Source organism: Taudactylus pleione, unplaced genomic scaffold, assembly GCF_031769625.1.
Source record: "Taudactylus pleione unplaced genomic scaffold, aTauple2 ptg000038l, whole genome shotgun sequence".
In the NCBI taxonomy this organism is placed as follows: domain Eukaryota; kingdom Metazoa; phylum Chordata; class Amphibia; order Anura; family Myobatrachidae; genus Taudactylus; species Taudactylus pleione.
In genome coordinates this window covers 3,766,129-3,793,810 of record NW_028284440.1, presented here as the reverse complement: position 1 = coordinate 3,793,810, position 27,682 = coordinate 3,766,129, and the positions used below count along the sequence as shown (strand labels likewise).

The 27,682-nt window shown below is 40.4% G+C and overlaps 1 protein-coding gene across 1 annotated transcript in view; it reads left to right on the top strand.

Moving 5' to 3' along the window:
- The window catches only part of PTPRB (protein tyrosine phosphatase receptor type B), a 141,610-nt gene that overhangs the window by 90,557 nt on the left and 23,371 nt on the right, over positions 1-27,682 (top strand). Inside the window, exons 22-30 of the mRNA XM_088452567.1 lie at positions 1,757-1,863; positions 6,861-6,966; positions 9,314-9,397; positions 9,476-9,493; positions 9,593-9,674; positions 11,471-11,561; positions 13,346-13,422; positions 18,052-18,186; positions 23,829-23,951. Of these exons, the coding sequence (XP_088308693.1) occupies positions 1,757-1,863; positions 6,861-6,966; positions 9,314-9,397; positions 9,476-9,493; positions 9,593-9,674; positions 11,471-11,561; positions 13,346-13,422; positions 18,052-18,186; positions 23,829-23,951 (823 nt within the window). The remainder of the gene's footprint in view (positions 1-1,756; positions 1,864-6,860; positions 6,967-9,313; positions 9,398-9,475; positions 9,494-9,592; positions 9,675-11,470; positions 11,562-13,345; positions 13,423-18,051; positions 18,187-23,828; positions 23,952-27,682) is intronic.

Genomic DNA, 27,682 nt, shown 5'->3' with positions numbered 1-27,682 from the left:
ACATTCATAAACATTCCGTGGCGACCCTCTTCCACCACATAACATGCTAAGAGCTGTGACCCTTTGGCAGACATTATGATATGTAGGAGGATAGCTAAGAGCAGTGCCTCACATGACTCATAAAAGATACTTAGCGTTTTACAGAAAAACAAAACTTTCAATCAGAAATTTCTACTTAAGTATTAATGTGTTTCAAATGTATTTTAAAAAAAGGATGAAAAATCTATTAAGTTGCTGTTTACATGTTTAAAATGTATATAGGTCTAGCAGGTACTAGTGCAGACTTGCATTGGTATATAGTTTATGTATTTTGTATTTACTGAGAAAATATTAACCAAACACTTGCATCATTTTGGCCTTCACACTAGTCTACTTCCATGTTCAAGACAATATGCTTCACAGTAAATTTCTCAAAAGGTTCAATAGGGGTTGTTTGTCTCCTGTACAACTTTGTTGCAGTCACAATATACAATAACAATAATAAAAAACTTGCGCTCCAAATCCAATGGTGCTGCACTGACGGCGAGGATGGTCACCAACACCCTCTATAAAATCAGAATAAAAAAATACAGTATTTGCAGTCAGTTGCACTCCTCTAGTGTACAGAAAATACCAAGCTTCACCAATATTTGCTAGTAGTAGTGTCTCTAAAAGTACTCCAATAATATCTTCAATTTCTCCGCCCTCTTAGGATAAAATCACTTCTTCAACAGAGTTAATATATGTTCTTGTGTCCTCAAAAAGAAGGTATATGCAGAATATAGTGAAGCATATTTTTATACAAATTATAATACAATATAAAATGTACGTTCCATTAACAAAGCAGCGTACCAGAATGAATGGGGTGTAGAACAGCACACACCCAGAATGGCAAAAAAACATGGGGTACACACAGTCAACTTCTGGGTATTTAGGTTTCTGTAATCCCCCTGGTTTAATGTGTACAGTCAATCTCCTCGACACAGTGTCCCCTGGTATTTTCCTGCTCCTTATATAGATTCACCGACGCGTTTCTGCTCTCATGGAGCCTTTATCAAGGTGTGAGTTCTAAGCTTCCCTTCACTACTACATTTTCCATATACTGGATCCCCATTGGTTGATTGGCCTTCTATTTCTGTGTAATAATACCACTGGTATATAGGTATTCATTTATCCATATCACTCATCCCTGGAGAAGAAATCCCTTAAGAAAGATACCTTTATATTCCCCAAAATTGGGACAAGAGTAGTAATTATACCAGCGTGTGTTCCACTGGGTGTAATGGTGTTCCACTGGGTGTAACGCACGCTACTTCTGGATCTCTCAAAAATATATCTGTGTAATCCCCTAATCGGTACTTCCAATGTGTATAGCCGCTTGCGTTCCACTCAGTGGAACGCACGATACTTCCGGTTCCTGATCTTCAAACATTATGTCCCCTGGCTCATGAGTTAATTACCCCTCTTTCCCGGATCATATTTGCTCCATCTAGCGGAGCATCTCTCCCAGCCTTAAATGGGTATGAAGAAGCAACTCAGCCTCCACTCGCCGAGTCGTTTGAGGGTTGGTAGGCACCAAAATATTAACGATCTTAACAATAACGATATGGTCGATATCATTATTGTTCATATTGTGCATTTTTATCATACCGTGTGTACGCACCATTAGGCTTAAGTTACATTAATATTATTTTCATTTTCATTTTAGTACATTTTAGTACATCTTGGGTCCTATTAAATGCTACTTTTCACACAAACTTTTTTTTACCTTTTCTAGGATTAGTATCAGAGCTTTTACGCAGCTGTTTTCTGAAGAGCTAAAAGAATCATCAGAGCCGCTATTTTCTGATACTTTCTTCTCTTTGCCAATCACAACAGAAGCAGGTGAGAATGCATTGTGTAAAAATAGGTGCTACTGTATGTGCACTGGCCTGTGAATGTGCTTAAGTGTTTACTATTACACTACAACTCATATACACAGCTGTGTTTTTAGACTCAAATAACTCTCACGATTTAAGCTCTCATCCAGATGTTTTCCCATTTTGAAGGTAAAACTCGACCAATGTGAGAGTTTACTGCTAAACTCTCACAGTTTCTAAACTCTCACCCTATTACATTTGGTCCATTATGCAAAGCAAATTTTGGTGAATTTTGTTGCATTTCCTCCAGACTGGGCATTGTTAACTGTTTTCCCACAGGGCCAATGAATATGAAAAGGTGGTTAAAATGATCATCCAAAATTGGACCCTGAATGGACAATCCCAATTGTTTTTATTCTTGGAAAAGTTATCTTTTTTATTTAGAATGGGTTGAGCAGAAACAGGTCCATATGTAGTAATTTGTGGACCCCATAACAACATATATAAGTGCCCAATGTACCGCCCAATGGCAAAACAACTCACATAGAAACATGGGACAGACAACAAAGACAGCCCTCCCCTCTCGGCTGTGGGCCCCATTGCAGGTGCACCTACTGCTCCTAGTTACGCCCTTGGGAGGCTACATTGTTGAATAAGGAATCACTCACCGGTAACAATACGGAACAGTTATATGGACAAATTATCTGTTGCTATCAAAGTCTAAGGGGCATATATATCAAAGCTTGATGTGAGGTACAATTGTGAGATATATATCACCAATCAATGAGCTTCTAACTTACATTTTGCAGGCTGTGTTTAAGAAATGATAGTTTGGAGCTGATTGGTTGGTGATATATATTTCACAATTGTATCTCACATCAAGCTTTGATACATATGCCCCTAGATCCAGAAATTCCTTCAAAATACCACATGGTATAAATTGAGAATGGTATTCAGTTAAATTGAAAGACCTTGTATCTACTAACCCCTCTCTGGTTACTTCCCATAAATGCAAAAATGAGGAGAGATTGTTGTATGGCTCTTCTACTGTGATTGCGAAAATCTTGCATATTCTGTTTGTTCACAATAACCAAATGGATTTTATATCATTGTTCTGCAAATATCTCTGTTTATTTGATACCATAATTCAAACTGCTTAAATAATAATAATAACAATAATAATAATAATAATAATAATAATAATAATGTGCTGTCCTTTATTGTGTGTAAATATTGGTAAGAAAAGTGCAGGACTAGACACAATTATAAGGAATAATCTTTGCAGAACATAACAGCAAATTAAACGTGGGTGGAATTAGTAATGTGAAATATCTTTTTCTAAGATCTTTTACAAATGTTTTCTACAGTTTACATTCACTGATGGTGGAGGTAGACATACAGTATAACTTTTATTACACCAATTTAAAAATGTAAATTTCATGTATAATTATTAGCAATTATTACATAATTTGAATAGGTCAGATATAGAGGGAGTAAGTGTTATTTAATATTATTTTATGAAGCAAAGGGTCAATGTCATAGACTGTAAGAGATCTAAGAATTTCAATACAATGATAAAACAGCACTTTACTTGGCGGTAGTTGATTAACCAAGTGAATTAGATGTGTCATCTTATATGACAATTTGAAGGCCAGTTGCTTAACCAATGTATAACTGACAATAGATGCAAATAATGGCAGAAGCTCACTACAAGTACAAATGTACAAGTTCCACCTGCACTCAGTAGCCAGCCAGCAAGAAAGCTTCCTCCAAAAAATAATAATAAAACAGAAGTCTTAGCTACTGTACATTTACAAATACGTGTGTAAGTCATGTCTAGGGAAGCAAATAAAACTTTTGCACTTATTATTATTTTAGAGACATGCTTTAAAATCAAAATACACTGTTTTATTGGCTGGTATTCTGTACATTTAATTGGAAAAATACTGGAGAGGTGGAAACATTATGAAATCTGTCATTAAGGTGTTATATACTATATATATATATAATATATATATATATATATATATATATATATATATAAATATATATATATACAGTCAGGTGCATAAATATTGGGACATTGACAGAATTTTCATATTTTGGCCTCTATTCACCACCACAATGGCTTTGAAATGAAACAAACAAGATGTGCTTTAACTGCAGACTTTCAGATTTAATTTGAGGGTAATTACATCCAAATCAGGTGAACGGTGTAGGAATTACAATGGTTCTATATGTGCCAATATTTATGCACCTGACTGTATATAATATATATATATATATATATATATATATATCATGCAGCAGCTCACCGTATATTACAGAAATAGGTATATACTTTATAAAATAAGATATTATAGATATTAACATTATATATAGAGAGATTTAGGGGTAAATTTACTAAAATGCGAGTTTTTAGAAGTGAGTTTTAGAAGAGATGTTGCCCATAGCAACCAATCAGATTCTACTTAACATTTAACTAGCACCTTCTAGAAGATAATTTCTAGAATCTGATTGGTTGCTATGGGCAACATCTCTTCTAAAACTCACTTCTAAAAACTCTCACTTTAATAAATTTACCCCTTACTTTAAGCAAACATTCTACAACAATATATTACACATTGTATGAGGACAGGCTACTAGTAGCTATTATCTATCATATTTATCTAAAAAACTTGACAGGTATAGGCGCTCAGTTGTGTTTCACCTAGAGATGAGCGGTTCGGATTCTGTGGAATCCGAACCGCTCCGAACATTGGGGATCCGAGTCCACCCGAACCCTGTTCGGGTGTTCACCGCCTGACTCGGATGCCCGTTCGGGGCCGAACGGCGGCCGCCTGATGTCGGATTCTCACTAGAGAATCCGACATCAGGTCTCCTCGCGTGTAGGGCAGAGCACAGTGATAGCGCTCTGCCCTACACAGACACAGACACACAGCCGCCAGCGGCAGCTGTGTGTTTGTTACAGCAGCCAATGAGAGTCACACAGACTCTCATTGGCTGCTGCACGGAGGGAGCCGGCTGGAGCTCACACATGAGCTCCGTCTTCCGGCTCCCTCCTCAGCGTGTGACAGAGCGGACGGCGCGGGAGCGGGGAATCAGGTAAGTTTTATTATTTTTATTTTTTTACTTGTCAAAGGTCCGGGGGCGCTACTGGGGGGGGGTCTGCACTACTGGGGGGGTCTGCTACTGGGGGGGGCTATACTACTGGGGGGGCCATACTACAGAGGGGCCTGCTACTGGGGGGGGCTATACTACTGGGGGGGGTCTGCACTACTGGGGGGGTCTGCTACTGGGGGGGGCAATACTACTGGGGGGGCCATACTACAGAGGGGCCTGCTACTGGGGGGGGCTATACTACTGGGGGGGGTCTGCTACTGGGGGGGGGCCATACTACTGGGGGGGATCTGCACTATTGGGGGGCCATACTACAGAGGGGCCTGCTACTGGGGGGGGGGCTATACTACTGGGGGGGTCTGCACTACTGGGGGGGTCTGCTACTAGGCGGGGCTATACTACTGGGGGGGCTATACTACAGAGGGGCCTGCTACTGGGGGGGGCTATACTACTGGGGGGGTCTGCTACTGGGGGGGCCATACTACTGAGGGGCCTGCTACTGGGGGGGCTTACTACTACTGGGGGGGCTGCTACTGGGGCAGCCTACTACAGGGGGGGCCATACTACAGGGGGGGCCCATACTACAGGGGGGCTACTACTGGGGCAGCCTACTACTGGGGGGGCCTGCTACTGGGGCAGCCTACTACTGGGGGAGCCATACTACTGGGGGGGCATACTACTGGGTGGCATGCTAATGGGGGGCATACTACTGGGGGGGGCTGCTAATGGGGGGCATACTACTGGGGGGGGCCTGCTAATGGGGGGCATACTACTGGGGGGGCTGCTAATGGGGGGCATACTACTGGGGGGGGCCTGCTAATGGGGGGCATACTACTGGGGGGCATTCTACTGGGGGCACTGCATAGTGGACCCTACTACTAAGGGGACTGCATAGGGGGCACCACTGCTGGGGGACATTGTGTAAGGGACACCGCTACTGTGGGCATTGTGTAAAAGGGTCACTACTGTGTGTCGTAACATAAATAAGAGACACTACTTTATGGTGTAATGTGAATCAGGCCCTATGTGCGGTGTAATGCTAATAAGATTGTGCACTGTGACTCCTAGGGCCGTAGCCCACTTTGTAAACAAGTACTGTGACTCTGCTGGCCGTACCCCACTGGGTGGGTGCACTACTTTTCATTTCTGCCACTGCTGTGTGGCAATGTGTCATAGATGTGCTTTATACTGTGGTGTCGTTGTGCCGCTGCTTTGTCGCTTAGTAACCAGTCAGCTCACTGCAACCTTTGGCCAATAATGTTGAAAACAATATTATAAGCTGTGATATGGTCTAAATTGACTGGAAATTAATGTTATTGAGGTTAATAATACTCTAGGAAGAAAAAAAAGACCAATTTATGTGATTTTAGCTTTTTTTGTCAATTTTTGTAAAAAAATCCAAATCCAAATCCAAATCCAAAGCCAGTCACCGCAGTTTGGCAAATCCAAATCCAAATCCAAAGCCGGACGACGAATTAGAACCAAATCCAAATCCAAATCCGGCAAAAATGGTCCAGCGCACATCCCTAGTTTCACCATCAAATACATACAATGAATGCAAAGCAAAATAAACAAATAATGATACTCAGTCCACAGTAATAGTTGATCACATGGAAAATTTAGGTTTTCCAACACTTTCCATGTGATCAACTATTACTTTGGACTGAGTATCGTTATTTGTTTATTTTGCTTTGCATTCATTGTATGTATTTGATTGTGAAACTCAACTGAACTCTTATACCTGTCAAGTTTATTTATATATACCATTGTTTACAGATGAATTGGTAATCCTCACTTTACAGACAGCCGCATAAGGGATTGCTGCGCCTTGGGGCTTTATATCAATATTGTTTTGTTGCATCTATCATATTTACCTTTGGTAATTTGTGTATGACTTTGCAGAGCCTCTGGTTGGAGTAATAGAAGGTGTGAGTGCTGGTTTATTCCTCATTGTTGTTCTTATTGGAGTCACTTCGTTACTGATTTGCCGCCAAAAATGCAGGAGAGTGTAAGTATGCTGACATCACATAATCAAAATCACATTCTTTTGTAGAATTCCCTCATTATCATCATGCTTTGTGTTATGTTGAATCATTTGCTATTTAATATAGCTATCTGATATGCAATGTAGGTATTCTTAAACAATGCATCATCTAATTGGCAACTTGTCATGCCAAATAACTGTTTTAAAGACAATATCCAGAAGACTGTTGTTTTTTCCTTGCTCTGCAAGATATAATATAATATAATAGTGATTTAGTCTAATCTCTACTGTATCTGAGGAATTATAAGTCATCTAGAAATACATACTCCTCAGATATACATTACCCTCAGAAATACATACACCTCAGAAATACATATAGTACACCTCAAATATACATACTCCTCAGAAATACATACCCCTCAGATATACATTACCCTCAATAATACATACACCTCAGAAATACATACAGTACACCTCAAATATACATACCCCTCAGAAATACATACCCCAGAGAAATACATGCACCTCAGAAATACATTCCCCTCAGAAATACATACACCTCCGATATACATTCCCCTCAGCTATACATACCCCTCAGAAATATATACACCTCATATATACATACCCCTCAGATATACATACCCCTCAGAAATACATACACCTCAGATATGAATACACCTCAGAAATACATACATCTCAAATATACATACCCCTTAGAAATACATATCCCTCAGAAATACATATGCCTCAGATATACTGTACATACACCTCAAATATACATACACCTCAAATATACATACCCCTCAGAAATACATACCCCTCAGATATACATGCTCCTCAGAAATACATACACCTCAGAAATACACATATTTCAAAACTAATGGAATAATAACTATCTTCTATAAACAAAAAATGATAAAATAGGTGCTAGGATTTATTCATAAATTGGAAAATAAAAAATATATACCACACACTTTGTATAAGGAAGAACCGTCAAAGCTCGCAATTGGGAAACTGCAAATTATTTTAGAACAAACCCCAACAATAAAAAATTTAATAGTGTAGATGATGACTCATAATAAATAAGAATATAACTAGCAAATACAGGCATGGAAATCAATATAAATACATTTATTACATAAAGCAAATATAATTTTTTTTTTAGTTATACAAGAGATAATAGTATTAACAGTGGAGTTAATGAATGAGAAAGTTGCTTATTCCATTTAAATTGTAATAAAGTCCAAACGCCTTTACATCCATCATTAACAGCTCTAAAAACCAAATGGGAATCTTCTTTCCCACATTAGTCCAAATAAAAATTAAAATACAAAACCAATACAGAAGTTTAATGCAACTTGGATTATTATACAGGTTGAGTCTCCGATATCCAAAATGCTTGGGACCAGGGATATTTCGGATAATGGTATATTCTGTATTTTGGAATATTTGCATACCATAATGAAATATCTTGGGAATAGGACCCAAATATACACACAGAATGCATTTATGTTTCATATCCACCTTATACACACAGCCTGAAGGTAATTTTATACAATATGTTGAATAATTTGTCCCTTAGACAAAGTTTGTGTACATTGAACCATCAAAAATCAAAGGTTTCATTATCTCAGACAAGCCAAAAAAATTCTGTATTTTGGAATATTCCGTATTTCTGAATATTTGGATATGGGAGACTCAACCTGTATTGGTCTAGAACTTTTAGAATGGCTAGCTAAGTGCTGCTGGTGTCATCCATATAGCTTTGCACCACCTTCCAGTACCCTGAAAAAGTTTGCCTCCTAATAAGTAGATATGGCGATGCACCCAAGTCTCATCTCTACCGGGCATGTTACATACCTTTACTGTACTCAACTTACACTTGCCCACCCCATTACACCTTTCCTGATGCCGGGAGTCGCAAGTAAACATTTTATTATGTACGGATAACCAAGACACAGAAGAGGCTGCTTACTAACAGAATTGCAGACATTAGTCTACCTTTCACTAAGCCCATTACTGAGTGGTTGTTGTGTGTTACTGCTTATGCAAGTTTGCACCTCTGTTACTAAATAATATCATTTATGTGGTTTCATTTTTCATAATGCAACTTTGTAGTACATTTTTCACAATAGAAAATACAATATGTACATAAAATATAATAAGAACTAAATGCCGAGAGCTAGTATTTATAGCTAAAGCAATTCGCTTTCAAAACAAACCCTGTGTGGTTTGAATAGAATAAATGTAAAATGTAAGGAATGAAAGATGAATTACAGATAATGTGAAGAGATTTTCCATTCACTGCGTAACCCACACGTTATATGAGTGTTATAACTGTGCAGAGTACAATGAAACGTTTATATTGCAGCTATGATCAGGACCAAATGAGTACACATCTGAATGCACGGAGAGAAAGGCTCTCATCTGTCCAACTAAACGTAGGACAAAAAGGGTAAGGAGAGCAATACTTCTCTCTTTCCACAACATCAATTTTAATAAGATACTTACCTGCCTTTTTGTTTCTTTAAAGGAATAAGCGAACATCAAGGTACGTTATAATTGCTATATAACTGTACACCTAATTTTCTTTTTTGTAAAGAAGTCCAGTAACAGTATATCTTATTTTGCTTCCTCCCTTACATTGTAGTCCAATCAAAGCTAACCAATTTGAGGTCCATTTCAGCAAGCTTCAAGCTGACTCCAACTACTTGCTCTCTCAGGAATATGAGGTGAGCCTCAGGAAACACTTCCTAAACTTACATGTGTGTGATGGCTGATCAATATCTGTCATTCCAACATTGTTGTAAACAGTGGACACATTTGTAGGAGTACTGCATAACCAATTTCCAAGTGTGTATGTTTAGATGCAAAAAGCATGGTGTCAATATCTGAATACAACTCCCAGACTTAGTGTACTGCTGGACGAGTCACAGTTATACATGTCTGTCACAACTCCCACTGTACTATTCTACAGTAACTTACACAGTATATTATACCAAATTCATTGGCCTGTTTGTTTGTCTGTCCGGTTATGCATTCGGACACCCCTGCACCGATTGGGACAAAACCAATGCGAGGTGGTTCAGTTGGCTCCTGGCAAAGTTCTAGGGGTATTAGGGTCGCAGTCGGACCTCCCATTGGTGTACGCTGGTCAAAACCTTGACCCAGGGAGCCTGTTCTGAGTATTCCACTGGATGGATTTGGATGAAAACTTCACATAGGGTTGACAAATGGCCTGAGATGCCTAATGGAGTGGCTGGGGTCCCAATCGGATGTCATGTCAGAGTGCGCCGGATAGAACTTTAACCCAGAGAGCCTATTAGGTCCCGTGGAGCCTGTTCTGAGCCTTATACTAGATGGATTTGGACGAACACTTCACAGGATGGTAACATTGAATCCCAAAAGACATACTAGGGGTTTGAGGTCCTGGTCGCACCCTCCGTTGGTGTACGGCTGGCAGAACTTTGACCCGGGAGCATGTTGTGGATCTTCTACTGGATGGTTTTGAATGAAAACTTCACAGAGGGGTGGCAAATGATCTGGGATGCCTTATGGAGTGGTAGGGTCTTGGTCAGACCTCACGCCAGAGAGCGCCAGGAAGAATGTTGACCCAGGGAGCCTGTTCTGGGCCTTCCACTGGATGGATTTGGACGACATCATATAATAAAACTTTAATAACTTGAAGATACACCCTGCACCAATTGGGATGAAACCAAAACAAAGTGGTCCAGTTGGATCCTGGCCCGGTTTTAGGGCAGTTAGGGTCCTGGTCTGACCTCTCATTTATGTACGCTTGGCAAAACTTTGACCTGAGGAGCCTGTTTTTGAGCCTTCCACTGGACAAAAAAAACTTCACAGAATGGTACCATTGGATCCCAGAAGACATACTAGATGGTTGAGGTACTGGTATTGGTGTATGTCGGGCAGAACTTTGACCCAGGGATGCTGGGCAGAACTTTGACCTGGAGAGCCTGTGCTGGGCCACTGGATGGATATGGATGAAAACTTTACAGAGGGGTGGCAATTGGTCTGGGATGCGGTCAATGGAGTGGTTGGGGCCCGTGTCGGACTTCACGGCGGAGAGCGCCCGGCAGAACTTTGACCTAGGGAGCCTGTTCTGGGCGTTCCACTGGATGGATTTGGATGATATCACATAATAAAACGTAATAACTTGAAGATTTAAACCCAGGCAATGCCAGGTACTTCAGCTAGTCCATGATTAAATCATCTACCTACAATTGTTTATAAAGTTTAATCAGTTGCAATATGCAAAAAGCCATTTCAGGGGCTAATTTTTTAAAACAAGGACTGGTATTACCAGTAACAGCTGGCGGCTGTGCAGGGTCGCTGCTCCTTTCTTCAGAGTTCAGTGTTAATGGAGAAATATGTCAAATTGTAATTTCAGGGACATCCCATTGCAATCAATTGATGTATTTACTTTTTAAATATTTCGGAATCATGTCCTTTATAACAGACTGCGATGTAATAATACCTACAAAGTTTTTAAAACATTTTTTTTTTTTAGGACCTTAAAGATATTGGTCGAAACCAATCTTTTGACACAGCACTTTTACCAGAGAACAGAGGAAAAAATCGATACAACAATATACTGCCTTGTGAGTATTTTTGGTGGTGACAGCGACATTCTACAGTACTAGGAATTAAGAAGACACACACACAAAGGGGCCTATTCATCAACACTAAAATAACGTTTTTAAGGACATTTTCCTTAAATAACATTATTTTGGTATTCATGAACAGACTTAACACAGGAGATATCACAGATATCTCCTTGCTAAGTTCCCCTGCGTTAATTTCCACACTCCCCATACATTAGTATGGGGATGTGGAAATTGTGGTATTCATCAAATTCCGAAGATTATCAATTTTCGGAATTTGATGCAGTTACTATTCGCCGCTGTGAGGTGGCGAATAGCAGAATCCACTTTCCTGTATCAGCGTGTGCAGGTCCCCCGACGAGTCCCTCCGGCGCTCTGCTCCGTCCTCAGGATCCGGAGGCTGGTCTGTCATGTGTGCTCCCCAGCAGAGCACAAGTTTATAAAAAGAAAAAAAAAATTATTTTTTTTCTAATCTGTCATGTGGTCTGCTGGGAAACCACATGACAGACCAGCAGGACGGAGCCGGAGGCTGCTGCGCGGACAGGTAAGTCGGGGGGGGGGGGGAGGTGAGCGGAGGGGGGAGGGTGGGGGGGGATCGGGGGGGGTACGAAACTTAACGCATCTGTAGACAGTGCTGCGCATGCGCTGGTTTTACAGATGTAACAGCGCATGCGCAGCAGTGTTTCCAGATGCGATAAGGTAGTGTAGGCAGGGAAAAGTATCTATTTCCCGAAAAGCTGTCATCGCAAAAATGACAGCTTTTCGGAATAGATACTTATGGAGAGGTGGAATGATGAATTCCACCTATAATTAGCTAGAACTCCATGAGAGTTCTAAAGCTAATTATCTCCAGAGAATTTTAATGTTTAATGAATAGGCCCCAAAGAATGATACATACACACACTGACAGCAATTATTATATCTTAACATTTTAGCTTTTTGCTTTTGTTCATATTAGTGCAAATTAGAATATTCTTTTTTCTTCTTGTTATACTTACAGTAATTTATTTATGTATTAATTTAAGTGGCGACAGGCCTAATATAACCAGACATAGGGGGCATTTCAGCTCTCAGTGATGTGCGGTGGCAATGTATGGCTCTGCACATCACCAAGGATTATAGTACCCCAACATTGCATATTTCCAGTGCACATCTTTGGTGTAAGCTCTCTATTTTGGTATCTGCAACGTTCTGGCATTTCCGACCGCTTCACCGACATTTCATGGCAATTCTAATGGATTTGCCCCATAATATAGTGTATGTCATGGAAATGGTAATATACAAACAAAGATAAAGTACACTTCTGCGCCCTCCAGTAGGATATTTGGTATATATATATTAATACATGAACTTTTTATCCCCACGTATGTCCATTAAAAATTTTCCAGACAGTATCTTGAACTTTTTGTCTGGAAAATTTTGAATGGACATACGTGGGGATAAAAAGTTCATGTATTAATATATATATACCAAATATCCTACTGGAGGGCGCAGAAGTGTACTTTATTTTTGTTTGTATATGGTTTGTGGAGTGTGAGAGACCACTTCAGTACTGTACTGCTGCCTTCCTGTTGAAGCGCAAGTGATCATATATATTTTATTGTATGGAAATGGTAATGCTGTGATGAAGATGCATTACCATGAGTTGTTCTGTTATTAACAAAAAAAGTACATCTTCTACAGATATATTAAATAATGTAACATATATGTTATTTAATTCATTGTACAAAATGTCCCAGCAGTGGCTAATATTGATTTGAGTGTATCTGCTTATTTTTTAGATGATTTCACCAGAGTGAAACTTTCCAATGTTGATGACGATCCATGTTCGGACTACATTAATGCCAGTTATACCCCAGTAGGTGAAACTGTCAGTGCTGCAGAATGTTAAGGTGTTAGTAAACCTGGCTCTACCTATTGTTGCTCCAGAGCATGAAATAGATTTACCAATAGAATTACAGATCAATCGCCTTTTCTAAAAGCTACACATTGTCCTGCTCGACACAGTTACGTGACGTCTAGAACAAATTATATGGTTTAATAATTAGTCTCCAAATTAAACTATTGGGGATAACAGATTAGGGGCTTATGCATCAAGCCGTTTTTTTACATAAAATGATGCAGAAACTGCAGTTTCTGCATAAATTTATGTATCATTCCTAGGTACTAATAGCACAATGCAAGAGATTTCACAGAAATCTCCGGCAAAGTGCTAATTAGCACTGCAGATCGCAGTCACCATTATTATCAATGGGGACTATGATCTGACCTTTATGTACTAAACTCGAAAAAGCAAAGCTTTACGGAGTTTAGCCGTGGTAGTTTACACCATCTTCAGATGGTGTAAACTACTGTAAGCCTATGGGGGGCTCCAGGTCCAGGAAAGAAATCTTTCGATCTCTCTCTCACAGCCTCCGGCCATTTCCAGAAGCTGACGCTGTGAAAGACTTCTCCAAAATGCGGGGGATATAACTCGCAGGGACAGCGGTTACCGCACCCGCTGTCCCTGCGAGTTCCCCATAGTACATAGCCGGGATATTTTTATTAAAAATGAAAATATGCCTGGCGAGTTAGGTACATAATAACCGTGGCAGTACCGCGATTATTAGTACATAGGCCCCTAGGCCTTAATTTAAATACAGTTTATGACGTATTTGAGCCCTGCTTTAATCCATTATAAGAAGCCTCCCAGCATCAGGTTTGAGCTGAATAGAACAAACAAATGTTTCCTGTGCTCAAGTCTGATAACGTTGTCAATGTCAAGATGGTGCAGTATCGTGGGAGGGGAGGGTCATCCAGTTACAGACAAAGGACTCAGTACAGCCACAAAATTTCATCCCCCCCTTTCCACTAACATTGCAGAAGCTACACAATATGTTAGTGCAATATTAATTCTATTAAGAGTGTGTAGATACTGTAGAATATGGTTACACAGAGCCGTAACTAGACTCTTTGGTGACCTGGGCCAGAAAGAACATTGGTGTCCCCCCATTCTTTAAATAGGGACATAAGATGCACATCCAAAAAAGGGGCATGGCCTCATGGGATATGGCCATGACAAATCTAATTTGTCCGTACTATAATGATGGGGTACTGATCCCATTGTACCACTGTTATTCAGGTGTCACTGCCAAATACATTGTGAATACCATGGTTGCACTGATGATACACAATAATTATGCAGTGTAACGCACCTGCTCTAGATGTAGGTCAAGCTGCACCTGCCATGTGAGAGGTGATAGGTTCGAGTCCCGGGTATGATAGTATTTTGAAATGTGTGTTAAATAAAAGAGGATGTGACTGAAGATCATTGGGGAGGTGGCCAGATGGAGGGGGAGTCAGCTACAAGTGAGAATGATTATAAACTGAAAATTGACAGGCACAAACAGGGCCCCTGCCCTGTGCTGTGGCACCCTAGTTACAGCCCTGTGGTTATAGATAGGATCCAAATAACATTAAAACAATTACTTAGGTTATAAATTAATATACAATTTAAAATACTTAAAAACTGATTTATTGATTTAATAATTACTGAACAGCAAATGAATTATCAAACCATGTAAATATATAAATAAATATCCATGGCTTAATAATACAATCACATTTCTGTTATGAAGTCACAATGTGCATAAACCAAAACGCTGATCAGAACTAGGTTTATTTAACTTAAGCACACGAGAATGCAGGTTTTTAAGTGAAGCACTTGTAGGCTGCAGAATATGAAAACAAAACTCATGTACAGGCAAACAGAATAGCAAAAACTAAATACAAATGGTTCAGAAGCAGGCAGCAGGTGAATATAGTCCAAGTTCCTAGCACAGAACAGGTTGCAAATAGGCAAGTCCAGCATCCAGACAGAGGGCTGTGACAGAAGACAAAGTAATACAAATTACTGACAGAATCTGTGGCAGGCTGGAGACAAAGGCAAGGTCTAATCAGGCACAGGAACATCAGGAGAACACAAGTCCAGCACAGGAAATATGACCCAGCAATGAGTGCTGGGATCTGGCAGACTAAATAAGCAGGTGTTGTCCATGCTAGTAACAAATGAATAAATAATCACCTGACACCTACCTGCGAAACAAAGTCAGAAGAGCAACCCCTCTGGCAGGATCCAGAACTGCAGCTCACAAATTAGGAGGCCTGGTTACCCCTAGTGGTGAGGAAACATACTGCTGGGAAACAATGCAAAACAGAAAGAGTTCTAACAATATCTCATAGACAGTTTTAATTGGAGACTAACTATGATACTGTAGAAGATATATCAGACCTTAGAGAGGAATAAAATGGAGACGTTGCCCATAGCAACCAATCGGCTTCTAACTCATTTTATAGACTGTGCTAGATAAATGAGAGTTAGAAGCTGATTGGTTGCTATGGACAACTTCTACACTGTATCTCTCTTAAAGGTTTGATACACACCCTTCCAAGACTGAAGTGTTCCTTAAAGGCTTGAGAGACTTTCACAATACATTTGTTGTGATTACCAAGTGGTTATGAAATTTTATCTCAATGTTCACATAGGCTTCGCTTATTATCACAATGATGTCTTATTATTTATCTATATAATAATTGTGTAAAAATGTTAACATTTAAATGTGTTCAATCCTAGGCATCATAGACTCTCTCCAATAGTATGTACAGTAACTGTGATTTCTGAATCCTTATGTGACAATAATATACACTTTACTCCATTGATTTCACTAGATAAATGGGTGGTTACCACAAACAAATAAGCAGAAATAAACATACAGTACTTTCCTTGTTTCCTAAAGTACAATGCTTCCTGTGCCTCCACATGGTGCTATGGAGCTACACCCCTGTTTGATGTTTATAGGATAAATGGACATGTCATAATGTGGATTCATAATAAAATAACATTAACCATTACACAGTGCTTATTGACATTCAGTCTATCATAATATCCTGTATGTTATTCAACAATGATACAAATCTACACGTTCTCATGGAAGATTGTCTTCATTATGCTTTAGAGGAGGTGAAAGAAATGTTAAAGCTTGATTAGCAGTGATTGCCACTGTACAGTTGTAATACTCTGGGGGGGGGGAGATTTATCAGAGCTAGGAGAGAGATAAAGTACCAACCAATCAGCGCCTAACTGTCATTTTTGAAACACAATCTGTAAAATGACAGAAGCCAATTGATTGGTACTTTATCTCTCGCTAACTTTATCTCTCCGAGCTTTGTTACAGTTCCCCCATAGCCTGTAAAATGACAATTAGGAGCGGATTGGTCGGTATATTATCTCTCTCCAAGCCTTGATAAATCTCCCCCTGGGTCTTATTCAGAGCTGCCCGCAAGTCCATTTTGCTAAAGGATCTTACTATTTTTAACGCTGTGTCTGAGCTGAGCATACGGTGTATGCATATCAGCCGCATCTCTACTTGCAGCTGAATAGGTGTAACTGGGGCTAAGTGTGGTAGACTAAGTGTTCTTAGCCTTCATGCTTAGAGGTGAAAATATGCAAAGATCCATCTGATTCAGGCTGATCTATTGCACCAAGGACTTGTGCAAATGTACACTGATAGTGATGACTGACACAAACGGGTGTGTAGGTGTGGTGCGGCCGCATAGATGGGAACAACTCTGAATTCCAAGCACACAATGGGCGGAATTCAATTATTTCTAGCCGCTTTCGCGCCCGACGGAGCTATTCAATTCTTGCTCCTGTCGGGCGCGATCAGCAGCCAGCGCTACATTTCAGCTCGCACCCCCTGGGGGATGAGAGCTGAAATGTGCGAAAAGTGACATGTTTGGGCGCCCAAACATCACTTTTCGCGATCGCGCCCAGCACTTTGGTCGGGTTTAGCTGCTTTACGCGGCTAAACCTGACCTCTATGGGCGCGATCAGCGCGAACATCTTGGACAATTGTATAGCGGCCCACGATCTCCTGTCACTTTAGATGGGAGATGCGGGCCGCGAATACAATTGAATTCCGCCCAATGTGGCCAACTTGCGTGCAACTCTTCATCAGTCTCTATATTATTAGCATATCACCCAATGTTGGAGTTACACAGCAGTGCAATGATAATCACTAATAACCGCACTTGCTAATATATGAGAACACAATGTAGTCAAACAGGTTTGATGACAAAATAAAATTATACATTTGAAACTTAGAAAGAATGTTATTAAATTGAAAGTATGCTAATAGATTTACATATGTTTTTAATGAATTACATTTTTTCTGGTCAACTTTACTTTTGATATGGAGTAGGAGAACCAAAGAGAGAGCATTTTTACTATTATTGTTCTCAAAAAATTTACAAATAAATAGGGACTTTTTAGTTATATTAAAATGACAGGAAGAATATTTTAAGTTTATTTCCACCGAATACAGTCCAAAACATTACAGTGGATCATACACTATGCAGATTAATGTCTAAATATCACATAATTCTATGTTTCATATTTTAATGTGATTTGTGATAATGGCAGATTTAATTTTTACCCTGAATGTTGTAGGGCAATAACTTCCGCAGAGAATATATCGCTACACAAGGGCCTCTACCTGGTACTAAAGATGATTTTTGGAAAATGGTTTGGGAGCAAAATGTCCACAACATCGTGATGGTGACTCAGTGTGTAGAAAAAGGACGGGTAAGATAAAGATATTTGATCTGAATTAGCATTGAATGTAAAGATGCCCATTGGTGTTTAATCAAGGTGTCTATGTCTGCATTTTAAGTTGCACACATCTTAGATACTAATTATAGCGTTTACTGTAGGTGTATCCGAAGCATAGATGCATGATCATCATCATCAACTACAAAACTTGCACCCATCATATTTGAAATATGTATAAATCAAAATAAGACACATATCTTAGGAGAGTCTTTAATGTGTGTCTCTATGTGCCCTTATTGTACCACACTTCCATGATTACAGTAACACCCTGATCCACATGTCCATGAGCAAGGGGTTACATATGGAAGATACAGTATGTGCAGTGTAAACATAATTCATTAATACAAATGAGAGGCTGTGGACCTTTATATGACTATTTAGATTTATTTATAAGACTGGGAACCTTTTTTTATTGATATATCTACCTAGACTTAGTTACATGGGAGTCTGTTTTGTGAATACAAAGATTTTGCTTATTAAATAGATAATGCAAAAAAATAAAATTTTCTTTTAAGTTTATGTTTCAGTAAGATGCCTCACTGATAATGTTTCTTGCACATATTGGACATAATAAAGGGTCTTTGTGGAAGTGACTTAAGAATAATAAAATATCTATTAAGGTGACCTAGTTGAATAATTATATTTAATCTACTGGGCAGGAAATATCACAGACTTCAAAGACAGTGAGGAGGACTTACTGAAATAGGGCAAAGTACAGTCATTCATAGTAGCTAATTAGACATTTGCTTTCATTAATCTCTCTTTTTTAAATATTTTAGTAAATCACTGCTAACAAAGAGCTGTAATAATAGCAAATGACAGAGTGAGAAAGATCTGGCAAGTTGGAAATACAAAACATTATCGCAAATTGATTTAATTATTTCTATTAACAATAAATATGAAATCCGAAAAGATGATATTTTAAAGTGTATGACTTACATTTTGCTACATGCACATGTTGATATATTGTATTGTATTATTTCTCCATTGCATTTCTAAACATAGCATTACATTACTGGTGGCATGGAAAATGCTGAGAATAGGGGCCGATGATCACATATCCTGCCACTAAATTGGAGTTTGAATTAAAGTGTTCATAACACAGGAGTGTGTAAGGATAATTTACCAATGGAGATGAGAGGCTAGGGACCTTTTATTAAGTGCTGGCAAGAGGAATCAAAGACTCTAGTGAAAGAAAAGAATTACCAACATAAATTGCAGTATTGTCAGCATGATAAGAACAAGGGAAATAATAAATTACTTTCAGCAGAGGAAAATTACTGTTACTTAGTAGATGTCATCACGTAATTCAACATAGATAAACAAGATCATATGATTAAAATAATAAAAAGAAAAACCCATAGGAGACTGTTGATGACTTTGTTGTGCTGCATCATTTAGGAAACATTCAGTTGTGAGGTCCTCCGAGGCTCATAGTCTGGATTTTAATGAGAAAATAACCACATATAAAAAAATTGAATGGAATCACAAAATGATAAATTGCTTTTAATGATATAAACATGTTTCAGTCTGAAATAACTTTTCATGTTTCTTCTAGTAAACCGTGGAAGGAAACAAATTAAATGCTTAAAGGTCATGTTACACTTTACAAAACCAATCACAGTATATTATGCAAACAAATATAGTAGTTGAACTTTTATATGCTGGAATGTGTTCTTTTGCACTTTTTTCTTAAAGTTGAAGCAATTGTCATTTACTTATCCTGATAATTACTGATTGATGGGCAACCTAAAACTTATTTTAATTGTTTTGATCATGTAATTGAGTGTCAAGCTCTTATAATGTAATGGTTTCCTGCAGGCATCTATATTTTAAAAAGGGTAGCAATACATGGAATACGAGCAAATAGTGTCTCCTAATATGGAAGAAAACACATCCTAAACACAGATTGATTACACATCAAGGGGTATATTTACAAAGGTTTGATTTTATTTTCATTTTAATGTGCGATTTAGCTCAGCTCAAACCGAATCAAATCGAAAGTTCAAATCCCTCTTTAAAACCCTCATTTACTAACATTCGATTTTAGAAGCATTTTCTAAATTGAACTCGATTTGGTTCGGTTTTGAACAGTGATTTGCTGTTTGATTTGGCATGTTCATGTATGTACAAATCAAAAGGCAAATCCCGCTTCAAAATTAACTGCAAATCCCTGACTGAATAGAACTGCTTCATGCTTTCACTTTCAGCATGAGCAATTCATTTTCACACAGATACATGCATGCATCAGTGAGATGCATGCATGTATCTTACTGTAACAACCTTAGAAAGAGTTAATTTTTTTAGAAAAAATGATGTGGCGTTCCCCTCTAAAACAGAACCAAGCCCCGGACTTTTCATAGCTAGTCCTGGTTGTCTAAGTACAGGGGAAAAATTGCGTAGGGTTCCCCCTGTACTTAACTCAACCAGCACTGGGCTCTGATCCAGTCCTTGTTCTGGAATTACAGGGGAAAAAATTGCATAGGGTTCCCCTGTAATCTCCAGAACCAGCACCGGACCCTTTCTAGTGGGGGGCTGATGCCACAGTCAGGGGAGCCCTATCACTGGGCACCCCAGCCGCAACATCAGCCCTGACTGCTAGTCAGCCCAGGCCAGGGATCCTTGGAGAGATGGGTTCCCCTCCAACAAAGGGGTCCCCCTCTCCAGGGTACACCTAGCCTAGGCTGATAGCCCAGGGCTATCCCCGCCACCCCTGGGCGGTGGGCAGTAGGTTGATAATGTAAGTGTAGTGCATTTGAAAGAGTATTAAATATTGTCTTTTGCTGTGGAACTGCAGGTCCCAGCAAGCCTCCCTCGCATGCTGGTACTTGGAGAACCACAAGTACCAGCATTCGGTGCATTATGGGCCCGCTGGTACCTGTAGTTCCACTGCAAAAGCAATATTAAAAAAACACAGGACACACACACCGTACAGAGTATAAGTTTATTAAACATACATGCACACACACATGTACTCATACTCACCTATGTATCTCTGTAGCATTGGTCCCCTTGTCCAGTAGATTATCCACAGGGTACCTGTGGAAAAAAACATACTCACCTTCTCCTATGCGTGGATCTGTCCTCTTCATTCCAAAGTAGGCATCCATGGTTTTCTTAAAAAAAACAAATAAAATCGAGCCACGCAACAGATAACAACCACGATGGTTGTTATCTCCCGAATGAAGCGCTCAGACACAGCTTTTGCCTTTGTAGAGCCGTATATGAGCGTTCATTGGCTGAGGGAGGTCAGCCCCCGCCTCTCAGCCAATGAACGGCTCCCTCCATTGAAGTCAATGGAGAGCCGCAGGGTAACTAAAGTTTACTTTGCGGATCCAACCATTGACTTCAATGGAGGGAGCTGTTAATTTACTGAGAGAGGCGGGGCTGACCCCGCTAAAAAGGGTCTGGTGCTGGTTCTGGATATTACAGGGGGACCCTACGCAATTTTTTCCCCTGTAATTCCAGAACCAGGACTGGCTCAGAGCCCAGTGCTGGTTATACTAAGTACAGTGGGACCCTATGCAATTTTTTCCCTGTACTTAGACAACCAGGACTGGCTATGAAAAGTCCGGGCTGGTTCTGATTTAGGGGGGGGGGGGGGGCATGTCATTTTTTTTCTAAATTTAACTCTTTCTTAGCTTTTTACAGTAAGATACATGCATGCATCTCACTGATGTATGCATGTATCTGTGTCAATCCGACCTGCTCATGCTAAAATTGAAAGCATGAAGCAGCTCTATTCATTTGGAGATTTGAAGTTCGATTCAATGTTTGATTTTGTGTTCGATTTCAAATTGAATGATAGTAAATAAGGGATTTGTGTGTTGGTCTATGTAAAAGTACCAATGTTTTTCTGATGTTCGATTTCAGTTCGATTTGAGTAAAATTCGGTTTTAAATTCGATTTTACATTCGATTTGGCCTTTAGTAAATACCCAAATGCAAAATCGAATGCAAATCGAATGCCAAATCACTCAAAAAGCAAAATCAAACTTAGTAAATTTACCCACATGTCTCTTTAAAAGCTATGAGCAAATTTAGGATGTAGTGTATGTCTCCTACTTGTCTAATTGTATTTTCAGTCTTCTCTATCTGGCCATACCAGAATTGCATTATTCCATACCCCCAATGAAGTCAGGTCTGCCACCGGCCATTAGAACATGGCCATAATATATCATATTGGGAGCGCATTACTAAGATTGATAGATGGCTTTGAGGGTCGATATTGGAGTTATGGGACAGAGACAGAGGAATGTTAATTCATAATAAACCACAGGCTTAGTGTTCCTTACAAATGAAACTTTTTACGTCACATGTCCTTAACACCAAAATTTAAAATATGTAGTTTTTCATCACAGTATATAATAATTATATTTTCCTATACAATAGCTACAGTGGCATAATATACAGTATATTATTTTCTAAACTATTAGAATGCCTACAGTATCCATCTCCTCTTTTTGCCTGACAAGAATGTGCCTGCTACTAGAGTGGGGTTGAATGCAAACAGAGGAAATAGCTAAAAATCTAATGTGGAACAAATACTTTATCATTGAATCAGAAAATGTTCATAGATGATAATAAAATCAATATAAACTGGTTACGTTTGCAGTGTCCCTGCCAGGGGCATTTTAATAGAGGAGGGAGCCGGTGTGCAGACTCGATGCGGGCCCCCTCCTCTCTTGTGCGGTGCCACAGCAGGTAACGCCGCAGTAGATCCTGGCTTAGTACCAGAATCTACTGCGCATTCACGGATCTCTGGGAAAATGGCGCCCACAACGTTTTCCTGGGGACAGCAGTCCGCCACCATTTTTTCAGTGATTTTTGCTGCTCTGCAGCGCTGGCCAAGCGACTACGGATGGGTAAGTATGACACTATATGGGTGTGCGGTGTTGGGCCCCCATGGACCCAAGGGCACCCATTATAGATACGCCCCTGGTCCCTACTATTAGTTGTGATCACATCTGTTCATCTAGAACCATTTGCATTAATTACAGGCTCGTTGTGGTACAGAAACATGGGTATTTCATAACTAGGATGTTTTTTTGAACACTTAATAGAGCTGAATGTTCTAGAGGCTGAAATTAAACAAAATGATTATTTTTATTATGGTATATTTATTTAGTTTTGTATTCAAAGTTTTAATTGATTTTTTTTTTAACATATACTTGGCGGGATGTACTAAGCATCACATCCACTGGTATGTGCCTAAAAAATTGCAAAGGATAGCTCTCCCGTTAAGAGCTGACCTTTGTAATAGAGGGAGGGACTTCCGGGTTTATGTCCCAGATATCCCCCTGGCATCCTTATGCGCATTCGCAAAATGACGCATGTGCCGTCAGGCACACTGGGAGGGATCCGATTGGATCTCTCTCAGTGCAGGACACAGAAGGAAGCCCAAAGACTTCTATTGGGTAATGGCCACCTGGTCGAGCTTAGTACAATGCGGTCAAACCCCGTCCGAAAATGGCAACAATAACTGTGAATATTAATAGTATAGGATTGCAGCCTTTCAAGGGTAAGATGTTTTATACAATCTCTGACTATATTGATAACAAACAGTTGTGATCAGTCACAGTGTATGCTTAATTATATTTTCTCCATATACTGTAGGTAAAATGCGATCATTACTGGCCTTTCGATCAAGATTCATTGTATTATGGGGACCTCATAGTTCAGATGCTGTCAGAGTCCGTGCTTCCTGAATGGACGATAAGAGAATTCAAAATCTGCAGTGTAAGGTCTTTTGCCTCATAAGAAGATTAAACAGTGTGAAAGTTTCTACTGCTGCTCAGTCTCATTTATCAAGCACTTGAAATCGATACCAGAGTACACAATGTGTAATTCATATTTTGCAAAACTCTTCAGTAATTCATCACTCTGATTTGTGCCCTTTAATGTAACAAAGGTAGACCTCATATTTATTAAAAGGTCAAAAAAATTATTTGATTACATTTGGAAACCATTCTGGAATTTGCAAACATTGACTCATGTGGTTGCAGCCATGTTTGCTTTGTGGCATTGAGCCTTGACAAGACAATTGTATCTGACACACAACTTGATTCTATATAAAAAGAACACTTTGCAATAATCACAAATAAAAGGAAGTTTTGTAACTAAATACATGAATAGTATATACATAATGTAGAAATAAAGTCTTGCTTCTGGTACACTAACACTGGTATCCCAGAGCAATGGCACACTGACACTGGCATCACAGAGCAATATCACACTGACACTGGGACCACAGGGCAATGTCATACTGACACTGGGATCCATAGCAATGACACACTGACACTGGGATCACAGAACTATGGCACACTGACACTGGGACCCCAGAACAATGTCACACAGATGCTGGGATCCAGAGCAATGACACACTGACCCTGTTATCACAGAACAATGGCACACTGACACTGGCATCCAGAGCAATATCACACTGACACTGGGATCACAGAACAATGGCGGACTGACACTGGGATCCAGAGCAATGTCACACTGACACTGGGATCACAGGACAATGGCATACTAACAACTGGGATCACAGGACAATGGCACACTGACACTGGAATCACAGAACTATGGCACACTGACACTGGAATCACAGAACAATGGCACACTAACAACTGGGATCACAGAACAATGGCACACTGACACTGGGATCCAGAGCACTGGCACACTGACACTGGGATCCAGAGCAATGACACACTGACACTGGATTCACAGAACTATGGCACACTGACACTGGGATCCAGAGCAATGGCACACTGACACTGGGATCACAGAACTATGGCACACTGACACTGGGATCCAGAGCAATGGCACAATGACACTGGGATCACAGAACAATGGCGCACTGACACTGGAATCACAGGACAATGGCACACTAACAATGGGATCACAGGACAATTGCACACTGACACTGGGATCCCAGAGCAATGGCACACTGACACTGGGATTACAGGACAATTGCACACTGACACTGGATCACAGAGCAATGACACACTGACACTGGATCACAGAGCAATGACACACTGACACTGGGATTACAGTACAATGAGAAACTGACACTGGATCACAGAGCAATGACACACTGACACTGGGATTACAGGACAATGGCACACTGATACTGGATCTCAGCACAATGGAACACTAAGGGTCACAGGACAATGGCAGACTAACACTGGCATCACAGAACAATGACACACTAAAACTGCAATCACAGAGCAATGGCACACTAACACTGGGATTACAGGACAATGGCACACTGACACTAGGATTACAGGATAATGGCACACTGACACTGGATCTCTGTACAATGGCACACTAACACTGGGATCACAGGACAATGGTACACTAACACTGCAATCACAGAGCAATGGCACACTCACATTTCAGGGCCCCAGAAATACGTCACACACTGACACTCTGGGGTCCCAGATCAATAGCATACTGACATCTGTATTTCAAGAACAATGTTACACTGTCACTTTGAGGTCCTATAATAAATAATAGAAAGTTGAGACTTTGGCATCCCAGAAAATGGCACACTGGGATCAATGGCATGTCAACATTCGTTTTCCAGGAACACTGGCACATTGTCACTTTGGCACATTGACACTTTGAGGTCTTAGAATAATGGCACACTAACACTTTGGGGTCCCAAAACAATGGCAAACTGACATTACTTTTCCCAGTACAATGTCATACTGTCACTGTTGCATCACAGAATAATGGGATCCCAAAGGAATGGCACAGCGAGTTTCATTTTACCAGAACAATAGCACACTGACATTTTGGGGTTCTAGAACAATGGCACATTGTCATTTTGTTGTCCCTGAACAATGGCACACCAACATTTGTTTTCCCAGAACAATGGCACACTGTCACTTTGGAGTCCTACAACAATGTCACACTATAATTAAATGTAGACACCTTGGGATCCCAGAACAATGGCAGACTGATCTTTGTGGTACCAGCACAATAGCACACTGTCACTTTGGGGGTCCCACAACAAGGCACTGACACTTTGTGGATCCAGAACAAAGGTACACTGACAATCGTGGATCCAGAACAATGGTACAATGACATTCATGGTCCCAGGACAATGGCACATTTACATTTGGAATCCTAAAATAACAGCACACTGAACACTTGGGGTTCCTGAAAAATGCTGCCACTTTGGGTCCCAAAACAATGGCACACTGATATATGGGGTACCACAACAATAGTACATTGATACCCCGAAACCCAGAACAACCAGGCAATAATATTTGGGGTCCCAGAATAATTATACACTGACACTGGGGGTCCCAGTTTAAAAGTATAAATGTAGGATATACATTTCAATAACATAAGAAACATTGTTGCTTTTACATTTTATGGTTATAAAGCAGGGATGGGGAACCTCAGGCTCGATGGCTGTATAAGGCCTGCGGAATCATTTGGTCTGGCCCTCTGAGCTTTTTTCTGCTAGCCTCATCTGGCTAGCAGGGTGCATAGATTGGCACCCTACAGCCAGAATCTTTGCAGCAGTGCCACCTGGAGCATTCTTAGGACACTTCAGACGGTCATACCGCTGCCCTTACAGCTCCCCGAAGCATCCTCAGGATGCTCCGGGCATTGCTGTAATCACCGTTGATTGTGACACACACGGAGGGGCGTGGCCTGCACCGGGCCTGCGAATAATGTTATATATATCAAAATGGCCCTTGGCAGAAAAAAGGTTCCCCTCCCCTGATATAAAGGTTCATGGTCTCCATGCCACTTATCGGTGATGTGTGGAACCATAGAATGCCTAAGTATACTGTTACAAATGAATACAAAAGCAAAAAAGGAAACCAGGAACTCTGGGCCTGATTCAGAGCCGGACGCTCTGAATCAGGGCGTTTGTTTTTTTTTTTGGAGCGGCCTCCTGGCCGCTCGCATAGCTGTGTGTGACCACCCACAGCTATAGCGAGCGGCCATGATGATGGTCGCGATGGTCAAGACCATCACGACCATTGGGCTTGCGACAAGACCCTTGTGGTAGGGTCTCGTTCATCGCAAGCCCCAGAGAGCTTTCGGCTCTAACAGATCCAGAAGCTCTCCACTGACATCACTTGTGATGTCAGTGGGGCCGCCCCCAAATGGCAGGCGTTCCCTCAGGAACGCCTCCGTTTGGGCAGCCACCCCCCCAGCCCGCCCACCAAACGGGGCGAGCTGTCACTCAACATCGACAGCTCGCCCCCTTTGGTGCGAGACCCGGAGCAACAGAGTGCCCGTCGCTAGCAGGGTCTCGCGCATGCGCACGACGGAGCCGGTTCCATCGTGCGCATGTGCTGTGGTCCCCCATCGACCCGGTTGCGAGCGCTCAGTGCTTGCGACCGGGTCTGAATCAGGCCCTCTATTCCCAACACAAAGACAATATAAAGATTGAATACTTTAATCTCTAGCTGCTATCAAAAATAGGTGTATGCTAAAAAAAC